At 41.3% G+C, this 21336-nt stretch overlaps 1 protein-coding gene and 2 non-coding genes across 3 annotated transcripts; all 3 read left to right on the top strand.

Annotated features, from left to right (window-relative positions):
* The first annotated feature begins 11632 nt into the window (after nt 1–11632).
* Nucleotides 11633–11718, top strand: LOC133927865 (small nucleolar RNA SNORD34). The gene has a single exon (XR_009911362.1). It is a non-coding gene; the product is annotated as a small nucleolar RNA SNORD34 (small nucleolar RNA).
* Nucleotides 11719–11896: 178 nt separating this feature from the next.
* Nucleotides 11897–11980, top strand: LOC133927864 (small nucleolar RNA SNORD34). The gene has a single exon (XR_009911361.1). It is a non-coding gene; the product is annotated as a small nucleolar RNA SNORD34 (small nucleolar RNA).
* Nucleotides 11981–18625: 6645 nt separating this feature from the next.
* Nucleotides 18626–21092, top strand: LOC133926587 (uncharacterized). The gene is made up of 6 exons (XM_062372594.1): nt 18626–18880; nt 19461–19496; nt 19582–19783; nt 20529–20607; nt 20695–20812; nt 20946–21092. The coding sequence occupies exons 1-6, from the start codon at nt 18714–18716 to the stop codon at nt 20971–20973; spliced, it is 630 nt and encodes a 209-aa protein (XP_062228578.1). The 5' UTR covers nt 18626–18713; the 3' UTR covers nt 20974–21092.
* Nucleotides 21093–21336: the final 244 nt, after the last annotated feature.

The raw sequence follows: 21336 nt of genomic DNA, 5'->3' as shown, positions 1-21336 counted from the left end.
AAAATTAAAAAAAAATCCTAAAAATATTAATGGCAATTCTGACACCTTCTGTGTTTTTTTTAAAAAAAATACCATTTACATCAAATTTTGTGGGCAAGAGATTAGAAAATTAAAAAATAACAAAAAAAAAAGAAATGCCAAAATGGGCCGAATGCATAGTGCATTCGGACTATTTTAGCCCAGCTAGAGTGGATAAGGTAGTGTTGCATCCGAGGCTCTAAGCATACTCTCAGCACAGTATAGACCTCTTTCCCCTCCTCCTCGAGCAGGATGAAATGTTGGCTAGTAGATACCGGGTAAATAAGCCAATGATCAAATCGCGTCGAATATCAAGCACGTGGAGTGGGCACCATCGGGTTTAGCGTAGCAACCAAAAATCGAGGCAAACGCTCGATTTATGGATGAACTTTGTCGATTAGCCACGAATGCAGTTGATATTCATTCTGTTGCAGTCGATATTCCTCATGATAAAAGTCTATCTCACCTGATGCAATTGCTCTGTTTGAGCGAATGGTCATGTTTTCTCATGTAACATATGATGTGTTCTGTATACACTGGCAGTGCATCTGAATACATAGATGCCTGTAATTGTACAGAAACTCAATTCCTGAACATATAGATCTAGCAGTAGTGAAGAAAATGGCATTTCAATTAATAAATGGTCCAATAATGTAGTTTATTAAAAGATAAGACTTCAAGGCAATGTTTAACATGATGGTGGCAAAACATGTATGCTATCTGATTTTACACTGGCAAGTAGAATTGGACGTAATGACTGGGCATCGCCATAACAAATAATAGTGCACAATAGGTTATGTCCTAACGTCATGACCAACAGCATGCCCTTAATCATGCATATTCCTATTAATATCTATTTCCCTGCTTATCAATATCTAAAATATAGCAAATATCATGAAAAAGAATTTCTGATTTTTTCACATTTCTCCCATATTTTTTCAATATTCCTCACATTTTGGTTTTACTGAGCTGTTTTCCACCAAATTCTGGATAGCTACTGACATAATTGTGCATATTATGCTATCTTATTAACATGCTGCATTAGCCGTTAGCGTGTGGTGCCATCGCACGATGGGTGCACACACCCCTGTGCGCACTGAAATATTTCCCTTTAAGCCTTTAAGAAAATATATTTTAACGACATTTAGGAGGGAGGTTCTAGAATTAGCAAATAAAAAGTCGATGAATATTTTAATTCAACATTCCATAGTGAAAATAGGAATATGATGCTTCCACGTGGCAAAGTCCAAGGGTGGTTAGGGCTATGTATAAAATCATTTAGGAAGTAGTAAGATGATACCATTTAAATAGTCCCCACTAACTACTATTAAATCTTTCTGCTCTTCATGACCCGATAGTTAGATCACAAGGTCACATGTTTGGTTGCATAATAAAAATTAAGGTAAAGAGTAGTTTTCCACATACGTTTGTCTTTCAGCATGCACACATCATGGACCGTCTGATCTAAATCCGAGAGACATGTGAGTTCCATTGCAAAATTCACTCTACGCTGCCTATGATGGCTCTAGATGTTTGGTGGGGCCCACTACCCAAGACATATCTTCAATGCATGACGATTTTCCCATTAAAACCTCCTTCATCTTGGCTCTCTCTCCCCCTCTCATCTCTCGCTCATCTCTATTGAAATCTCATGGCGAGGCTACCGTGGGGTGGTGACCCTATGGCCATGCGTCGAGGCCTCGGTGAGTGGGCTGCAACTGACGAGGCCACTGTGGGGTGGTGACCCTGTGGTGGTGTGGCAAGGCCTCGACGAGGTGACAAGCCCGTGGCAACGAGCTACGAGCACGCGGTGGTGCAGCAGCCAGCTTGCGGATACACGTCGAGGCCACGGCGGGGAGGTAACACCAGCAGCAGTGCAGCGAGGGCACGATGGGGCAGCAAGCCCTACGGTGATGCGTCGAGGTCTCGACCAACGGGAGGCAAGCGGCGAGTCAACTGTGGAGTGGTGAGCCACCAATTTTTTCCATGCCATAAGCAAAATCAGTGGAATTTTGACGATAGCATGCAAAATTGTTTGTAATTTGAAACAAATTTTCTTTCTCAGTTTAGTTGATTTTGCTTTTCATTTAAAACAATATGCCTTTTCTAAGTTCATATTGATTTTGCTTATATACATAGTCAAATTTTCCTATCTACAGAGTCAATTTTGCCTATACACATAGTCAAATGTGCTGAGCAAAAAAATCAAATTGCTTTTTGATTTCGTTTGTAGTAATCCTAATTTGGTTTTTGAAATCAACTATTTGCGTTCAAATGTTATGTACATTTGATTTGTTCAATCAATTTGCTCATCATGTGATCGTGATTTGCTCAAATATTTTGATGTGATTTGCTCCCAAATTTTAAACCAATTTGCTCCGTCTAAGATCTTAATTTGTCTTTTTAAACTACCCATATTTTATTTGTCTTTTCTAAATATCCTGATTTTGCTCCCCAAAATTCTACATATTTGCTTTTTGTTTGTTTCGTTTGGTTTTTTTTTTCACACACGAACAGAACGGACACGAGAGTGGTTCGCCCCCCACATCACCGTGTTCTTCGCTACGCCGACGCCGCATGACTCTTAGAATTAATAAGAATACTTTTTCAAGTGATGATGAGAATTGCTTAACAATTGACCTTTTTCGTCTTATCGTATCTCCCTGTGAGAGCCAATGGCACACACGATCTAATTTGCTTTTATAGTTGTTCTAATTTGCTCACTGAATTAATTTAAATGTTTTTCAAGTGATAATGATTTGCTTTTGTCAATTCAATTTTCCTATCTCCCTGTAATAAACACTTGTTATGTCTCAAGTATGCTTATTGTGGGAGACTATGGAATGCACTGGTCCATGCATTTCAACTGTGATTAACAGATGAGCTCGCTTCGTGAGGTGATGTGTTTGCGCTAGAGCTGGCACATTTGCTCTCTCATGTGGGGTGCTTTTCAGGTAGTTTACCAGATTAGGAATGTGCCTAATTAAGTTATTTTCCTGATTAGATGTGTGTGAACGGAATGACCTTACGATGCACGTGCGAGCATTAGCCGTGTCCAAAAACAAAAGACCATTGAAATGGAAAAGGGCTCTATGTTTATCAAATTATGTTTTGAAAACATATGGGATCAACTATGCTATTAACCCAAATAAAACCGCAAAAATAATGGACACAAACAAAAGCAAGATACCTTGTCATTAGCGACTAATTGATCGAATTCAGACCCTTTTGCCTTTTTTCGTGCATACATGCATTCAGCAGCATCCTAAAGTAATAGCAATACACACTAGTAGGGTACAAAATGTTGTTTCTTACCAATATCAAATTGATTGAAGAAATATTATTACATATGAAAAGTCGTTACAGAAAAGGTTGGAGTTATCTTGGTGTCTACACAATCAAAAGAACCTAATTTCATCAACTTTGAAACATAATGCATAAATTTAGATAATTTAGTGTTTTGCTATGCATAGATCAAGATGATACACTATGCACTTTCAATATCTAGTGGATACTATAATCTCCCTAGCTATATATGCACTTAGCAATTACCGCATCTTAGCCGTGAAATGACATCCCTAGAAACATTGCAAAAAGGGTAATCTCAAAATGGAAAGACTATTTCATCATCCACCTCCAGAATTTGAACTCACATACCAACGCCCCAAGTGACACATGGAGCTGTTGCCTTTGTCTTCCTCGTTTTCCATCTTGGTTTGTCTCCAACCCTACCCACAACATCGCCCTGACTACCTAGACTATCGGCACCACCTCCAGCTGCTTGATTTCGAACACCTCTGCCTCTGGCTCCTTGCGCCGACACCACCACACACCCGAGTCATTGCACCGTTGCCTCCATCCTGACTTCAGTGCTAGCAACCATCAAGCTTTCTTTTCTTCAAAAGAGCGTCAAATTTAAGATGAAAGTTGATGATATTTTAGTTGAAAGCTGGTGATTTTAGAGTTGAAATCTAGCATGATTCGAGTTGAAAACGGTGAAATTGCATTGAAAGCCGGTTAATTCCATATTGGAAGATGCTAAAACTCGAGTTGAGAGTTGCCAAAATTTGAGTTTTGAAATCGGTAGAGGCGACAATATCCTATGTCAGGTGTCGAGAAGGAGGATGGCAAGTGTAACATCCTGAGTTTTAGCATTTTAGATAATAGCAAAATTCACTCTAAATTAAAAAATTCTGATTATTAAACCAATATAAAATCAAGGAAATATATATTTCAATATGTATACACTTGTATGTGTGTATTAAATATATTATTTTGGCTAAGTATTCTAGAGATCACTAAATTATCTAAATTAATCGTTGTAACAAATTGATCATATGCATTTTGGTTTAATTGTTTTTATGGTTTTTTGACTGGAGTTTTTGAATTGAACCTCTCTCAATTCCAAATCTAATTCTTAGATTCTTTTCAACTCAAATCCAAATTGAATTCAAACTCTCTCAAATCTTGTGGCTTCCAATTCAAATTGTTTTCCTAATTCAAATACTTCTATTTGGATTAATGCCAAATCCAATTTCAAATCCAAATTCAAATACTCCTATTTGAATTTAATCCCAAATATCTCAAATCCAGACTCTTTCAAATCATCATCAATTTCGTATCTGAATACAATTCGAATCATTCGAGATTTATTCAAATGCTTTCCAATTTGATCCTTTCGCAATTTGTTTCAATACAATCCAATTCAAATCAAAGTTCAAGTTCGAATCTTGTATTCGAATCCTCGTTCCAAAGTGATGACAATTTTCATATTCAAATACAATTTGAACTACCCAATCCAATTCAAGTCATTTATTTGAATCATCCAAATCCAATCAAATTCAAATTACTCAATTTGAATTATTATAAATCCATTTCAAATTCAAATACATCATTTGAATTTAATGTTCAAATGCTCTCTCTAGATCTTTTATCCTCTCTCCTCAGATATTTTTTCATCGCTCACACTCTCTCTCTCTCATCTATCTCTCTCTCCTCTGTTCTTTCACCGGGAAGCAAAAGCAAACCATCTCTTCTCCTCTCTTCCTCCCTGCAAAGATCACACCCATAAGCATACATACATGCATACTACACACAGCAGCAACGGAAACACCTCTCTCTACTCTCCTCCTTCCGTTCAACTCCTCTCCCTTCACCGCACACAAACAAGCACATCACACAGTCGTAGCTCCACCATGTAGCTCCACTGCAGCCACATCACCGTGCCGCCCAACCGCTGAGCCGAGCCTGCCATGGCGCCAGACCACTGTTCGCAGTCGCGCTACCCTGACTTCCGTGCTACTACCGTGCTCAACGCCACCATGTGCACAAACCAACTCGGTGAGCGCCCCCTTCTCCCTGCTCCTCTCCATCCCGGCCCTTGCCACCGCAGCAACCTGCGCAGCACTGCATCATCTTTCAGTCGCGCGCTGCCACACACCACCAATGTGCATGCTGTCCCTCACGCGCAACCGCTCAGCCCAAGCCGCCGCACCGCACCGGCCCGCGCCGCCCAGCTAGCCCAGCCCGAACTGGTCTCCCTCTGCTCACGCCATGTTATCGTCACACGCGCGCCGACCTATGCGCCGCATCACACCTCCCCGCCAACTTACGCCAATGTGTGTGTGTCGTGCTAACGTCGCATGCGTCATCGTGCCTACGTGTAGCCACAAGAGCCACCTGCGCGCTGTCCCACCTGACCCGTGCTGACCACCACGCTCAGCCAGCGAGCTTCACCGCCTCCAACTCCCTCCATCCCGATGCCGCCGTCTTCTTCGACCGGCCTCCATCTCTCGTCGCCCAGGCCTACAGTCCCGCATGTGCGCCGCCAACGAGCTCAGTCGCGATCCCCTCCGAGCTCCCATCCGCTCTCTCCCTCTCCGGTGAGCCGCCTCCCACCACCTCCCTCTCTCTCCGGTCACCCCTCCCCGAGCTCTCTTCGGCCATCTCCCGTCGCAGGTGAGCTCTCTCACTCCCTCCGATCTCCCTCCTCTTTGAGAACCACAAGAACGGACAATGGCCGGCCTTATCCCCTTCTGGCATGTGGGCCCCATCGATCCATTTCCATGGGCCCATGGTGGACCACCCACCCAGGCCAGCTTCGGTCCACCGAGTCCACAAAAGCCATAGACTTAGTCCACCAAGTTTGGTGCACCATGGACCCCTCTCACAAACTCCCTCTGGTTCACAACTCTCGCGGACCAAGTTCGTGAAATAGTATCCCTTTTCTTTTTCCAAAATTACTTTTTTGGCAAATCTTCCCACAGTTATATCTCCTCCGTTTCAACTCCGATGTTGGTGATTCTTCCGCTGATATTCCTCTAAAATCATAATCTATCTTCCTGGCAAATATTGTAATTTTTGAAGTCCATTTAATTTTCTCGCTCGGTATTTAATTTGTGTTGCAGTGCTTTAACCTAGATTTAACTTTCGCCTTTCAATAAATAAGGCTAAGTTAGATAATTCGATGATCATGTTTAGGATATAATCGTAGTTAGTCACATGTGTTAACCTAGCGTAAGCCTAAAATAATCCTTTTTGCTAATTAGAGTAGTTTTTAGAATAACTAAATAATTAATCTATTAAGTAAATGTCTAGAAGTGGATTTTCATTTCATGCTCTAGGTTATAGATTAATTTTGATTTAATTAAGGTACTAAGATTAATTAGTGTAGTGGCTAGATAAATAAATACATGTCATTAGAATATAATAGAATAATTAATGTTAGTAGTTAATTAATTGAATACCCCTTTTGCTAATTAATTAATTAGATTAATGTCGTGATTTAACCTAGTTAATTAATCATATGCATATTTTTACAATAGTAATAAAATATAGCTTAATTAGAGTGGCAGTTAAGCAACACTAGGTAATTAAGAATATATAGTGCATAACCATGGAATAGTGTTATAGATTAGAATATTTAATCTGACACTTAAGCACATATAATCATCTAGAGTTATACTTATGTATATATGTATACCTGCTCACATACATATAGACGTAAGTATCACACATATGTTTTTGTTTGTACACATGCACTCACCTACACGTAGAAACCCTAACTGTCATCTTCGGTAGTTAAGCTAATAAACGCTCACCTAGTTGTTAATGACCTAATTAGGTTTTCCCTTAAGTTAATAAAACAAATAGGTGAATAACTTGACCTAGTTTCGCTAGATAATCTCTCCAGTCTTTGTTTGTCAGTTTCGCTTAGCTTAGAGTTGTCGATTGTCTTTTTCTTAGGTTAGCTTTCATCGTTTTCCTCATTCGTTCTCCTTCGCTTTGGTGTTCCTTTAGTTTTGTTCTGGTGTTCTATTGCTTAGTCGTTGTATGCTTTTGTCATTAATCCGTGTAGGCTCGAAGTCAAGGTTCTAAGCAAGAACGCGAGGAAGGAACTGAAGGCGAGGCTCGATGATGAAGAACTCGAAAGACTCAAATGACAAGACCAGCCGTGAATTAACCTTCGTGAAGGCAAGTCCTATCTCCTTGATCATATTGGACCTATGTTTTCAAGTAGTTTACATGTTCAACTGAAACATGACTTATTATCGCATGTGCTATGTATCTTGTTTTCCTTAAAACTGTATGTAGTAGTTAATCCTATTAACACTTGCCATGCTATAAATGTTATCATCCAAAATACATATCACCACAGGATTACCTGATATTATCTATATTAATAACAGACAATATCTTGACATCTAGTATGCTTAGGTTTGAATTCATCTCCTCGAAGACGTCGCTTTTAAATCACCTCTCCTAGGAGATAAGATTTACTGTTATCAATAATAACTCATAAACCATTAATCCTTTATGGTTGTGAATTCCATGATGGTTATGAAATTCTTTATGTTGTGTGGGATATGGTGGGAGATATGTAAAAATAGGAGAAAACTGTTTTAGCAGGGGCAGGCAGGATAGTCCTCTAAAAGTTGGAGGTTATCTCATACATTGGGGGCTTGAGGTGATACTCAATGCCAATGGAACATGTCTGCCTCAGCCGTTTAAGCACCGAATTTTGCGTCGTCATTCTTAGCAACCCCCATGAAACCATGCGTCTTGAACAAGTACGACTTGACTTTTCTTTCTCCTGACTGAGCTGGGCATCATACTAGGAGGCTGAGAGCAACGGTGAGTCAAGCGTCTGCCAGTTGGTACCCTGACAGCCCTACAAGGGTGTTATTGAACCATCCTCTACAAGGGTGTTATTGAACCAGACTCATGGTATCCTGACATCCCTTCGCAGACCTGGAGCACTTGCTGGATCACGTAGAAAAGCTCGACAAGAAAGGTGATTGAAGTGTCTCGGTATGATTCGCTCCTCCTCCTGCAACAGATGAAGGCTGAGCATATCGTATGGGTACAGTGTACAACCTCTATAGAGTGTAAACCTATTCGAATAGCCATGTCCACAGTCATGGACATACGAAGGCATGGTCAGCCTTGATTAGACTCTGGGTAAGTGTGTCTTAGTGTGAGTGTGTGGGTTAGATGCCCGTGTGATGAGGTTACTGGCTCAATCCACCAGGAGCTTTGTGGTACTAGAGGTACACGAAATATGATGATAGGGACTGCGGAGTGTGGTGTAGCCCCTCCCAGGATCAAAAAACCTCCAGATATAACTTGTTACTGTTTTCTAGATTTAAAACTATTTTAAAAGCTTTGTTACCAAGTTACCTTATTTTAAACTGTTTCAAAAACTTCGTTACCAAGTTACCTTATTTAAATTGTTTCAAAAGCTTTGTTACCAGGCTATTTTATTTTAAACTATTTCAAAATCTTTGTTACTAGGTTACCTTTGTTTCAAAAGATTAACAGTAGAGAATATAATTGGATACCTGTATAAAACCTGCTTTACGCTTAAAACTATATCGTAAAGTCTTATCCTTAAATACCCGTTATGCATCTATCAACCTCTTGAAGTAGTATAGGACTTGTTAAGTACATTCTGTACTCAATCTTGCTGCTATCAGATTATTGAGATAGAGATCAAACTCAACCTAGATGAAGTTAAGGAGAAGAAGTCTAAGGTCGCGTTCACACCGAAGTTGCCTGTGGCATTGGGTTGCATCGTTCGTTTCACTCCAGTGTGTTGTAGGCTCTTCTGCTTGGCTAGCCTGATGTGGATCCTTATCCACCAGACCATCTTTTACGTCGTTCAGGTAATTATTTTACCTTATTTTTATTCGAAGTATGTATTTGATTTATTCTATTGAATTATGTATGTATCAGCTACTTGATCCAAGGACTGATACATGAGCCATAGGGGAACCCGATGTCAGGGTCCTGACAGCAAGGAGGTGGGGTAGCAAGGAATAATTGGGCTGAGAGGTGAAGGAAGAAGAGGTAAGATAAGAAAGGGAGGATGACACGCATAGTCACAAAAGAGAGGTGATGCCAACCACTGTGGAGAGGCGATGAGGAGCTGGAGGAAGAACTAGAGCCTGACACATGGTGGAATGTGAAGTGGCCTGTGGGATTGGTCTATAAAACTGGGTTGCAAAGTAGAGCCCCATCACAAAATATAATTTTAGAATTGAGCTACCATACCGATCAATTCTTGCCCACCCCTCCTACTAGGATTAAATTGGTAGGGTATGAGCTAAGAAATCCCTATCCCAAACCCATTTTGTTTCATGTTCCCTTCAATCAGGCATTTGATTGATCTTATCACGCGCTACATTTCTCATTCTCACTTTTCTCATTATTCAAATAGCACCTTAGGACATGTTTGGTTCATAGCCATACATTGTCACAGTTAGGCACGCCTAAAGTTAGACAAGTTCGACCAACTTTGACTTTTGTTTGGTTCATAGCCACAATTATGCTAAGATTCCTCTTGTGCCACCTAGGTCTCACACGCCAAAGAAAAAATGGTGTGATATATATGCTCTACTAGTCGAAGTATAGCACCAATTTTGTTCGCCTAACAACTCCCCTACCTCTTTGCCGCCAATGGCTGAACCCCCCCCCCCCCACCCCACCCCACCCAAAACAATTTTTTCCATTGATGAGAGAGTGGAAGAAGAAAAGAGAAAGAGAGAAGAAGAGGAATAGGAGGAAGAAGAAGAGGAAGAAAAGTGAATGAACTGAATCCTCTACATCGTCCACTGAGAGGAATCTCTACTATATACAACACGAGTTGATTCCCACGTCACATCTTCTCCATACTCTCCCCCTATTTAATAAAAACTCCTAAAATTCAAATAATCCGTCCACCTTTCCCATCCACTCTCGCCCTCCATCCTACCCGATTTGTTACCGACTACGAATATAAGACTCATTTTACTAAAAAAAAAAAAGAAAGAAATTAGGAGGAAAATTAGCATATAATCTCCTCATCCTTTTTGGATCACATCTGAAATCAAACTACGACATCGCTCCCGACGTATTTATTCGGCAGTGCTCCTATGACGCATTGACATGTGCTTGATATTATCGTGTCCAATGTTTATATTTTTGTTACAACACAAGAACTTAGAGCATCTCTGGCAGTCCATCCATCCCACCTGATAGCCAAAACCAGCAAGGATCCATCTCCAATAGATCCCCCATCATCCATGCTATTTTGTCGGGCACGCTATCCCCTCGCTCCTGCACACTAGATCTAGCGTGTCTCTCATCCCATGTCATCCTCCAATCGTTGCTCGCTTGTGTGCTCCCATCACCATCCGGATACCCGTCTGCCTCCCTGTTGTTGCTGTTGCTGCTCTTCTTCCTCCTCTCATCGTCCCCTCTCCAGGCGCCTCTCCTTCTCAAGGCTCGGTAGAGTGTCAAGTTGCGGCAAAGTGATCCATGGCCGCAACCCAGTAGCGCTCCTCCACCTCCTCTCGCCGCTGGAGTAGCGGCGGAGGCGGGAGAGACACCACCAAGGCCGTGGCCATCAACGAGGAGGCGCTGGCCGTGGTGGCGACGCTCATGCTGGGGTAGCGGGGCGCCAACGGTGTGGGGGCGTTTGAGTGATTGGTGCGGTACATCGCAAAGCGGCACAACCAGGGCCCACCACTTCCCAGGAGCTGCAGCATGCTCCCGCGGTTGGTCGTCGACCCTGAGCTCCAGCCGCAGCAACTCCTCACCAAGGTAAAAACCTGAGGCCTCCCTCCCTCGCTGGCCCATGTCGGAAATTGCAGAGCAATTCTGTAGAACGGTTCGACCTTTGGTGATTTAGAATCCTTTCATGGTTTGCTCAATTTGTTTGGGCTTAGTTGTAGAACTTAAGCTTGTAACTTGTCCATTCTCAATTTCTCATGTCCATGTGGAGGGGAGTTGGATTATTCCAACATTTTCACCCTCCCTTCCCCACCACTCACTTTATCTCCTGCGAAATGCATGATATTGCTGCCAATTGGTGGGATATGCTCCAATATGTTAGTCTAAGAAGTAGACAATTCCATTCGCAGTGTCATCTGAATCCCCATTCTAGTTTGAGCAATGCTGAAAGATCAGGCAATTGGCCTGTTACACTAATTATTGACAGATATTTGTGCAGTTAGCCAGTGCAGCAGGAACAATGCCTGAAATGGAGTTTGCACCGATCTCCAGAGTGCGTAATTGGTGAAGAATAGGTAGTTTTGTGGATAGAGGTTCATCCCAATTGGATAGGTAGTTTTGTGGATCCTTCAGATGAGTTGCAGAATTATTTGCCTACATTGTTTGAGTGAAAGAGTGTGATAGTATCTGCAGAATTCTGAGGTTACCTTTCTTTTTTATCAATTATTGGAAAGACTGAATGCTTTCTCACTATCAATAATTTTGCATTTACAGATATTTTTGTATACGAATCTTGTATTATTTCTTGATTTTTCCTTTACAATGAAACATTTGTTGTGCTGTGCTGAAATATGCCTCCTCATTTTCACGTACCGTTGCCCATGCTTTTAGCCTATGATGAGTTGCAGAATTATTTGCCTACATTGTTTGAGTGCAAGTGTGATAGTATCTACAAAATTCTGAGGCAGCAAGCACAGTTCACTTCCATCGAACCTTCTGGCCTTTTCAAACTTAGCGAACTGAAATATGTGAGTAGCTAGAAGTGGTCCTACTCTCTTCTATCTCCAAATCTCTTTGCTCTTGTTCCCTCTGTCCTTCCATATTCCTAAACTCCAGTGATATTTTCACAAATACCTGCTATTAATTTCTAGAGCGGCTGAGTGCCTGTTTCACAAATACCTGTGCTGAAATTGCTTGTTTATGCATGAACCCATACAGCAAATATTTGACACTTGTTGATATTTGAATGCAAGGTGCTTTAATGGATAGTTATGTAAACTTCTGAATACGGGAATTGATGGCGCAACTTGGGAGGACACTCAAAATTTTAGTCAATTGGGGAGCAACCACCGCGAATTGAAGAATCTATCACCTTTGTGAGCTCAAAGAATGAGAGATCAAAAAAATTCTCCGAGAATGAGGACAATCTATTTGTGTCGGTATGGCTAAATACTGGTTTGGATGTAGCAATAGAGAACGAACAAACTCGTGATACTTATTGTACCAACAATGAATTTGTCATCGTCGGATGAGGATGACGATGAATCCAATAGCATTTGCAGGACGTGGTTGCGACGACTTATTGCGATGCGGTAGAGGAGATACAGATATGTGGATGAAGAGATACAACCAGGAATAGAGGATGGACTTACATATATAGACTCTCGAAATATAGCCGTTGAAAATATAATCGTTACAAATGTAACTGTTACAAATATATGATTGGTTACACGATATTACTAAAATATAGGGGGTAGAATATGAATAATTTGTTGAAATAAAAAAATGAAAGATGAATCTTTTTAGACAACCCTCTGTATGAAAATATGATGGATATGATTTAACTAGTGACACTCTTAGCTAGTATGAATTAAACGGCAAAAATCCAAAATTAGACAACATACATGAGCGTATTTGCCGAAATAGATAACATGGTGTCGTATTTACAAATTTAGCATTTGTATTCAGCGCATCATTTACCGAAAATGGATTTTTGGTACACCATACGTCGAAAAACCCATATTCGGTACACCGTATATCGAATACGGCACTGTAGCCCATATTAGGCACACCTTGTGCCGAATATCAACCGTATTCGGCACACGGTGTGGCGAATATAGGTTTTGCCTGCCGTGCGGTCACATCAACTCACGTCGCGGTCGCTTTCAGTGCTTTCGGCGCGTCATTTTTTGGATTCGGAGCTTTGCTTTGGGCGCGGATGGCCGGCATGCTGTTTTGCTTTTGGCCGTGTCACGCGCATGCAAGCTGCTGCAATTTAGTTTTCCTTGCGTGCAGGCTATAAAAGGACAGCAGCGTTCGGCGATTAGCAGCAGCGCAGCGAGGAGTAGCAATGCAAGGAGAGGAGGAATAGCAGCGTTCGGCGATTAGCAGGAGTGGAGCAGCAGTGCAGCGAGGAGTAGCAGTGCAAGGAGAGGAGGAGTAGCAGCGTTCGATGATTAGTAACTATGAGGAACCGTTCAAACAATATTCTAATTAATCAATATGTCGATCATTTTCTTAATCATGACTTCAACGATTAATCAGAATAACGCTCCGCTAGTCTCGGCACGTGTTTTGTGCTCAAGATCGGAACACATGTCTTTCCATTATAATACATCACAATATAGCTTAATAAAGAGCGAGTAATTAACATTTATATTACAAGTCTTTAGTTATACAACCATTTGCATCAATTTACAACAAAGACAACAATATCTACGCAGCGGAAACATAAACCTATATAACAAAAGAGAGTGGAGCCATATGCCTTAGGCTCCACCCCAAAAGCACGACCTCTGAGAGTAGGATGAACTACTCTTGCCTGCCACCCTGAACGGCAGGCACGAAGTAGCCAAACACCACCTCTTCCTCACCAGCAGCACCTAAAAACACAAACATGAGTACTAAGGTACTCGCAAGACTTAAACCATATAGAGCCCATATACATAGCTCGACTACAAGGATTATGAATTGAGCCATTAGCAAGGGAAAAAACACATTGTTAAGTTAAATATAAGCCATAAGCAACCTAGGCACATATGTGTGAGTAACTAACTTAACCGACGATAACATAATTCTACCTAGCCATAACCAACGGAACATAAAAAAATTGAAACCATTATGAACATATAAGAAACAAAGACCAACTCATCCATCTCCCACGTACTCAACCACAATCCATAATCGAAAACTCTACGACCAATGCGGATGAAACAATAGCATGATCATGACCGAGAGCGCGGTATTTTAAAGTATTTTTACACCCTGCAGCGGATACTCCTAGTATAATTTATCAATTTTAAACTTCATTCAATTGAACAAAGGTGCAATATACTTAGTTGCTTGCCTTACTGCTCAGATGGCTGCCTATAATTTCCCAAGCAACACTCGTAGAAATTTGGAAGATTAGAGTCGTCTTCAAGCACGATCGTATCACGCTCCGGCTCCTTGTTCACTAAAGAAAAGCACATGCAATGATGAGCATGAGTGAAATGCAATAATTCATGCTATAATATGCATATGATAAATTTCCATAAAATATGCCATATAAAGCATGAAAAAAAATTTCCTAGTTAGAACAAGTCATAAGGAGACTAGAAAATTGGTTTCACTAATTTTGGACTGTAAAGAATTAATGGTGAATTAAAAAAGCATCAAACTAATTAATTAATCTTAGAAATTTAATTAACTATTTAATATCTGGGGACATTTTTAACAGGTACAGGAGGTTATTATGAAACCAACAAAATTGGTTTCATAATTTTTGGAGCTACAGAGAATTTATTATGAATTTTACAAGTTTCAGCAAATAGTGAACTACGCTGAAACGGTTATATTTGAGTTGACCGCGGTCAGACCGCCAATAGGGACGGTCAGACTACTGGGAGTCGCGTTAGACCGCCGGCGTGCAGAGAGGTTTGGTTTCTAGCGGTCAGACTGGCTCGAGGGGCGGTTGGACCCCTAGAACGACGGTCAGACAGCCAAGAAACGCGGTGAGACCGCTGTATGTGGCCGGGGGAACTTGGTGAGCTCGCCGGTGACCATTCCGGCACCCTTTGGGGTGGGGATTTGGACCTAGAGCCTCATCTTGACCTCCTCTACCACATAGGACCACACGCATAAGCCGAAATCGACCAGAACTTAGCTATTGCTACAAAACATCAAGAACTCATGAACTTCAACCCTAGCTCCAAATTCTTAGATTCGACCAACCAATTCGCATCCATGCCATGGGAGCCTAAGAGACTCACTCAAGACGCTTTGCCGAGGTTGGGGACCACCAGGAGAAGGAGGAAATGGCAGGAAATGGAAGAACCCCGGTGTTTCTTGTGCTTCAACCAAGAACACCAAAAGACATCAAATTCGGCTCGAATCTTTCGAAAAAACGAAAATGAATTGGATGGATAGCTTATGAGCTCGTGATCGTGTGGATACCACATACATACCTCGGCTTCACTTCTAGAGTGCGGATTCGAGGGAGGAGTGAGAGAGAGCTTGAGAGAGAGGGGGGGCTGCTCCCTTGCTTGGCCAGTTGATCACGGGAGAGGCACGGGTGAGGGAGAAGGTGGGTGGGGCTGCTACCCAAGAGGGAGAGAGAGAGGTGGTTGGCCCACAGTGGGGCCCACGTGTTAGACAAAAGGGATCCACTTTAACTACGAATTCCATTCTTTTCTGCCCCAAATTTCTTTCTCTTTTCCAATTGACTCAGAACGAAGTAATCTAATGTGTCAAAATATTTTACCTCAAATTTAATTATGACGCTACTGGCGCATGATTAAGCTTAATCATGCGATTATGGAACTTGGGACGTGACAACAGCAGCGGAGTAGCGAGGAGGAGCAGCAGCAGTCAGGATGAGTAGCAGCGCGAGGAGAGGGCTGCCTTCCGTTATAATAAGTACTTAAATTATGTATGTAATTAATATTTAGATTAGTAAACGTAATTAGAGTAAGTAGATTGTTTATTCCGTTCAAATACATTTGTTAACTGATATTAAGTTGATAAATTAGAGTACGTAAACTATTTGCATAATTTTATTAATGAAATTGATTAGTCGGTGTAATGAATTCGATAAATTAGAGCACATAATTAGAGTATTTATGTAATTAGATGCTGTTGACAGCCTACGTAAGTGAAAAATTTGCAAACAATCTGGCCATAACAGGAGGACTTGTCCGATCCGGTAGTAAACTATGAGGCTATGATCGAACTGTATTGTATTAGAGTTGTTGCAATTTAGTTTGTTTTATGAAGTTAATCGCAGACATGGTTTGTATTGTAAATTGTTATTCATCTATTAGTTGTTCTACCTATTTTGTAATATATCGTAAGCGTACTGGCATTACATATATGTTCATGTAATATACGGTACAAGTAATAGCTGTTGTCTTACGTTGTTTTTTTATTGAAACATGAAGCTTAAAATCATTGTCATAGCTCACGGTCGTCTTCCCGAGCTTCTTCAGCTGCGGTACGACGAGAACCACAGGGGAAAGATGATTTTCACATAGCAACAGGTACAACGATAATACGCGCTTTTTAATTGCCACGATAACTTGTTACTTACTCAATACATATATTGGATACCTTTGCAGTTGGTTCCGTTACGTGCCAGGAGTGTGTGCAAGATTAAGGAGTTAGACCCTCGATTCCACGAGACACTCGCACGGGCAGGAACACTACCATTCGCTCTCGTCAATAGCTAGCATCTTAAGACGCACACATTTCACTTTCCTTTTGGTGAGATGGCCGTAACTTTGAGGGACGTGGGCATGCTAGCCGAGCTGCCGAGCAGGGGCACCCTTTTAGTACTTTCGTGACCAGTAAAGGAGCAGTGGAAGAGTTACATTCAGACCAGGTAATTATTTGTTATGTAATGTACTTCATATGTTCTAGTGTTATTCATGCTTCATTGAGTCTCTGCATCTTGTAGGTTTGGTGTGTAATATGACATGAACGATGTTGGTCTCTTCATGTCCTGGATTCATGGGCTATCACAGTTTGGATGCGGACGAGGCTACAATTATGCAGCATTATAAGGTATACTTGTGCATCATAGTGGGAGACATCATATTCTGCAACACAGCAAGCGACTATGTCCTCCCTCATATTGTATGGTTAGCAGGTCAGCTCGCGTTACATCCTTATGAACTGATATCTTATAATTAGGGATCTACTGTGCTGGCTACTACATACAAAGAATTGTGTGCCGTAACCCAGCAGTCAAAGAAGACGAGATCTATTTCATGCTGCCTACATCTTTTACAGCTATAGAGTTGGGAGTACCTCCCGATTTGTTGACCGTGGATGAGCAAAAGTTACTATCCAGTCCCCATCTCCGATGACGTTGCAAATGACATGATGCCTACAATGAGGACACAACCTGGGTTCACAGCCCCCTCAGTGGACACAACCTCCTCAGACTATGATGACACATACACATGTAGTATCAAATCATCACGAGAACGTCATTGACTGCATGCAGTAGACGCCTACCTAGAGCGGCACACAAGATTTTGATTATACTGCTGCATTGCAAGCAGGCAGCTTCACCGAGCTTGTAAGCGGCCGGTATCCCCAATATCCCGATGCACCTGAGGGTTCACAGTGGTACCAACATGGTGAGATTTCGGCACACCGGACTCCATCAGAGCACTACAGGCGTTCACACTTCCGCATGAGGATCCTTCATCATGATACATGCAAGGCCGAGTTAGCGAGTCTGGATACACGTTCGGTGGGGGTCCAATAGGACACGACGATGATGATGACGAGCAAGGGCACACGTGGTAGAGACCAGCGTAGGTCGTTGGGATGAGAGCCACACACCCACCAGACACTTACACTCCTGGGGATTGCGTACGGCGTCATTGTCATTGAGAAACCAGTGCAGTTGTTCAGTGCACTTGTACTTGGTAATGACATGTGTATTATTCCCTATATTATCGTAGTCATCTGTATTATGTCTTATGCACTGTATTGTTAACTTAATTACATTTAATTTATTTAATGTTTATCAAATAATTATGACACATAACTTTATTTATGAGTTAATTATTAAGCAAATAATTTTAAATTTTATTAAAAGTTGCCAATTACATAAAATAACAATACACCAGCATCAAATGACAATTAAATTAGCAAATAATTTCAAATTTTGTTGAAAGTTGGCAATTACATGAAATGACAACACACCGGCATCAAATGACTATTAAATTAGCAAATAATTTTAAATTTTGTTGAAAGTTGGCAATTACATGAAATGACAACACAACGGCATCAAATGACAATTAAATTAACAAATAATTTTGGGGACCGACAAAAGCACTACGTGATTGCACGGCAGGCAAATGTCATATTCGGCACACCGTGTACCGAATACAGCACCGTAACCATATTCGGTATGCCGAATATAAGCACCGAATATGACCGGGCATGTGGTTTTCGGTGTATGATATACCGAAATTTCATTTTTCAGTAAATGATGTGTCGAATATGAATGCTAAAATTGTAAATATGATAAAATATTATCTATTTTAATAAATACGCTTATATATATATATATTTATATATAGTCCAATTTTGAATATTTTCCGAATTAAACGCGTCCCGTCCATCCCTCCCAGCTCGCAGCGACTGCGGAGGAAAGATTCGATTACACGTCGAGACACACTCCCACTTGAGTAAACGACCTAGAAGCCATCATGCTTTCCCCAGCTCACCTCGCCTTCGCTGCCGCCCTCCTCCTCGTCCTCCGGCTGCCAGCGCAGGCCGTCTCCGCCCGCCCCATCGTCGCCGGCAAGCCAGCCCCCTCCGATGCCGCCGGCACCGCGAGGTGGCTCGCCGCCCAGAACACGTGGGGCGTACTCAGGTCGCACCCAATCCCTTCGCTTCTCTTCTTGTTCTTGTGCCTGCGATTTGGTGCCCTAGCTAGTTCTTTGGCAACATGTGTTCTAGCAACAGGTGTTAGTTTGATCGAATTGGGGAACTGCCGGTGCTTAGCTAGAAAAATTGTTGCTTGGGAGTTTGGAGTCGAAATTCGTAGCTGGGGGGGGGGGGGGGGGGGCAAGCGCTGAGAGTGGCTACAAATTGCTCATGGCTTCGTAACCCTGAGAAATTGTTAAGATTACACACCGTGTTGTTGGTACTTTAGAGCTTGGAGTGGTGTGTCGATACTGAAAATTTAGGGCTGATTTGGCAGTCAGATGCCCTAATTTGGACTTGAGGATACATGATTTTGAGTAAATCACTGCCTTGACATGTGAGTTGGATAAAGAGAACTCACAATTATGGTAGCCATAGGGCATCACATCACTAAATTCAGTATATTAATCAAAATTTTACCATGCAATGTGCATTGCAGAACTGCAACTTAGTAGACTTGATCAAGTCTGGTTCTTGCTCAGAGATTATTTATCCAATTCATTAATACTTGAACGTTCTGTTTGCAGCACAATTTCGAGTGAACTAAGTGGAGCTCCATTCGGGTATTTCATCTTGTCTCTTTATTACAAACCGGCAACATTTATACTCTTTTTGCGTTAACTTATTCTCGGGTTGTTGGACAAACAGCAATGTAGTTTCATATAGCGATGGAGTTCCAGGTGAGGGCTATGGAATCCCCTACTTCTATCTGACAACTCTGGATCCCACTGCAAGAGATGCACTGGAGGATGAAAGGACCTCCTTTACCCTTAGCGAGTTCCCTCTTGGGACATGTGGGAAGATTGATCCTGAAAACCCCACGTGTGCAAAACTTACTCTTACTGGAAAGGTACTAACAAATTACAGCCATGATGATATGATCGTTCACTTGCTGCTTATCTCCCTGTAATCTATTTGCTTAGTGGTGATTGAACTTAAAATGCTCTATTTCTGATTTTCTAACTTCACATTTCACAGCTGAAGTTTCTGTAGAATGAATACTTACTGATGCGCTTGACTCATCATTATTGCTGCTTTTTGACACCTTTAGATTTTTGGGTTATAAGTCGTATACTTGTAGAGGCTTATGTGTTCCCACTTCCCGGTTATATGTTAACGCTCTTGGAATTTCTCATGATTAAACTTTTGGATTGGATCATGGTTTTACCAAGAAAAAGAAGGGAAATCCTATCTCAAAAAGAGAAGGGGAAATTAACCACATCAGAAATAGCATACTCTTATAATGGTATTGGCAACTTGATGGTGCCAATTTCTATAATCATGACAAACAAAAAGGCTCTGTTGTAATATCTGGTAATTTTTGGTCGAGTATTCCAAGCTGCGTGCTTTCATATTATCTCTGATGATGAGCATTAAAAAGAGTAAATAATCATAGCATGTGAGATTCAACGAAGCAGCAATTAGCTGAGAAGACAAGACCTTTTAATCTCCTCCCATATAATGAATATAGGTCGGATTCACTTGAATCGTTTACTAACTATTGTGTGTTGTGGAGACCACCATGTTGTACTCTTTCTTTTTCTTTTTTTAAAAGAATGGATTGTGATATGAAGTGACGTTTATTGTTTTTGCAGTTGAAGATAGTTGACCTTCGGTCATCTGAAGCGGATTTGGCAAAGTCAGCACTTTTCACCAAACATCCTGAAATGAAGGGTAAATCCAGACTTCTAATCATACAGTATGTAGAGTGGTTAATGATGTGATCTCTTATCTCAAAAAACATCTATTTTTGTTTGATAGATTGGCCAAGGAACCATCACTTCCAGATCTTCAAATTGGAAATCGAAAACATATTCCTGATTGATTGGTTTGGGGGTCCTAAACCTATATCCCCCTCCGAATACCTTGAATACGGAAGGTGAGCATGCACCAACTTTATAATTCTGAGCTTGCACTGTGTATCTGCTCTACTAGAAAGAGACCCTTCTGTCAATTTGTAGCTCTGCATTGCTGCAGAACCATTTCCTTTAACATGCTTTCGATTTATGCAGGAACCAGGGCTCACTGAAGTTATCTTGAGGGAAGAATGCTTCACAGGTCATTATATCGTTTGTGTATGATCTTTAAATATAAAATCCATACTGTAAAGTGTAAAGACATCTCTACACGCCGAATAAACTAAGTGTCGTGTTTGTTGATATTATTATTTGTCACACCTCCATGCTATGCATATTCTTGATGTACAACTTACTTTTTCCTTGGAATAGATTTCTCCAAGGTTTTGCCAATCAGACCTACCTTGGACGCCTGGCCAGGATGAGGGTTTTTTGGGGCAATATGAAACTCGATGTACCTTCTTGGATTTTCGTATTTCGCCGCAATACACTTGAAACTTGTTTAAACTCGGAGTGCTGAGACATGCTGAAACCAATTTGGAACCTT

This window comes from Phragmites australis, chromosome 8, assembly GCF_958298935.1.
Source record: "Phragmites australis chromosome 8, lpPhrAust1.1, whole genome shotgun sequence".
Taxonomy (NCBI): domain Eukaryota; kingdom Viridiplantae; phylum Streptophyta; class Magnoliopsida; order Poales; family Poaceae; genus Phragmites; species Phragmites australis.
This window is presented reverse-complemented; position numbering and strand designations above follow the sequence as displayed.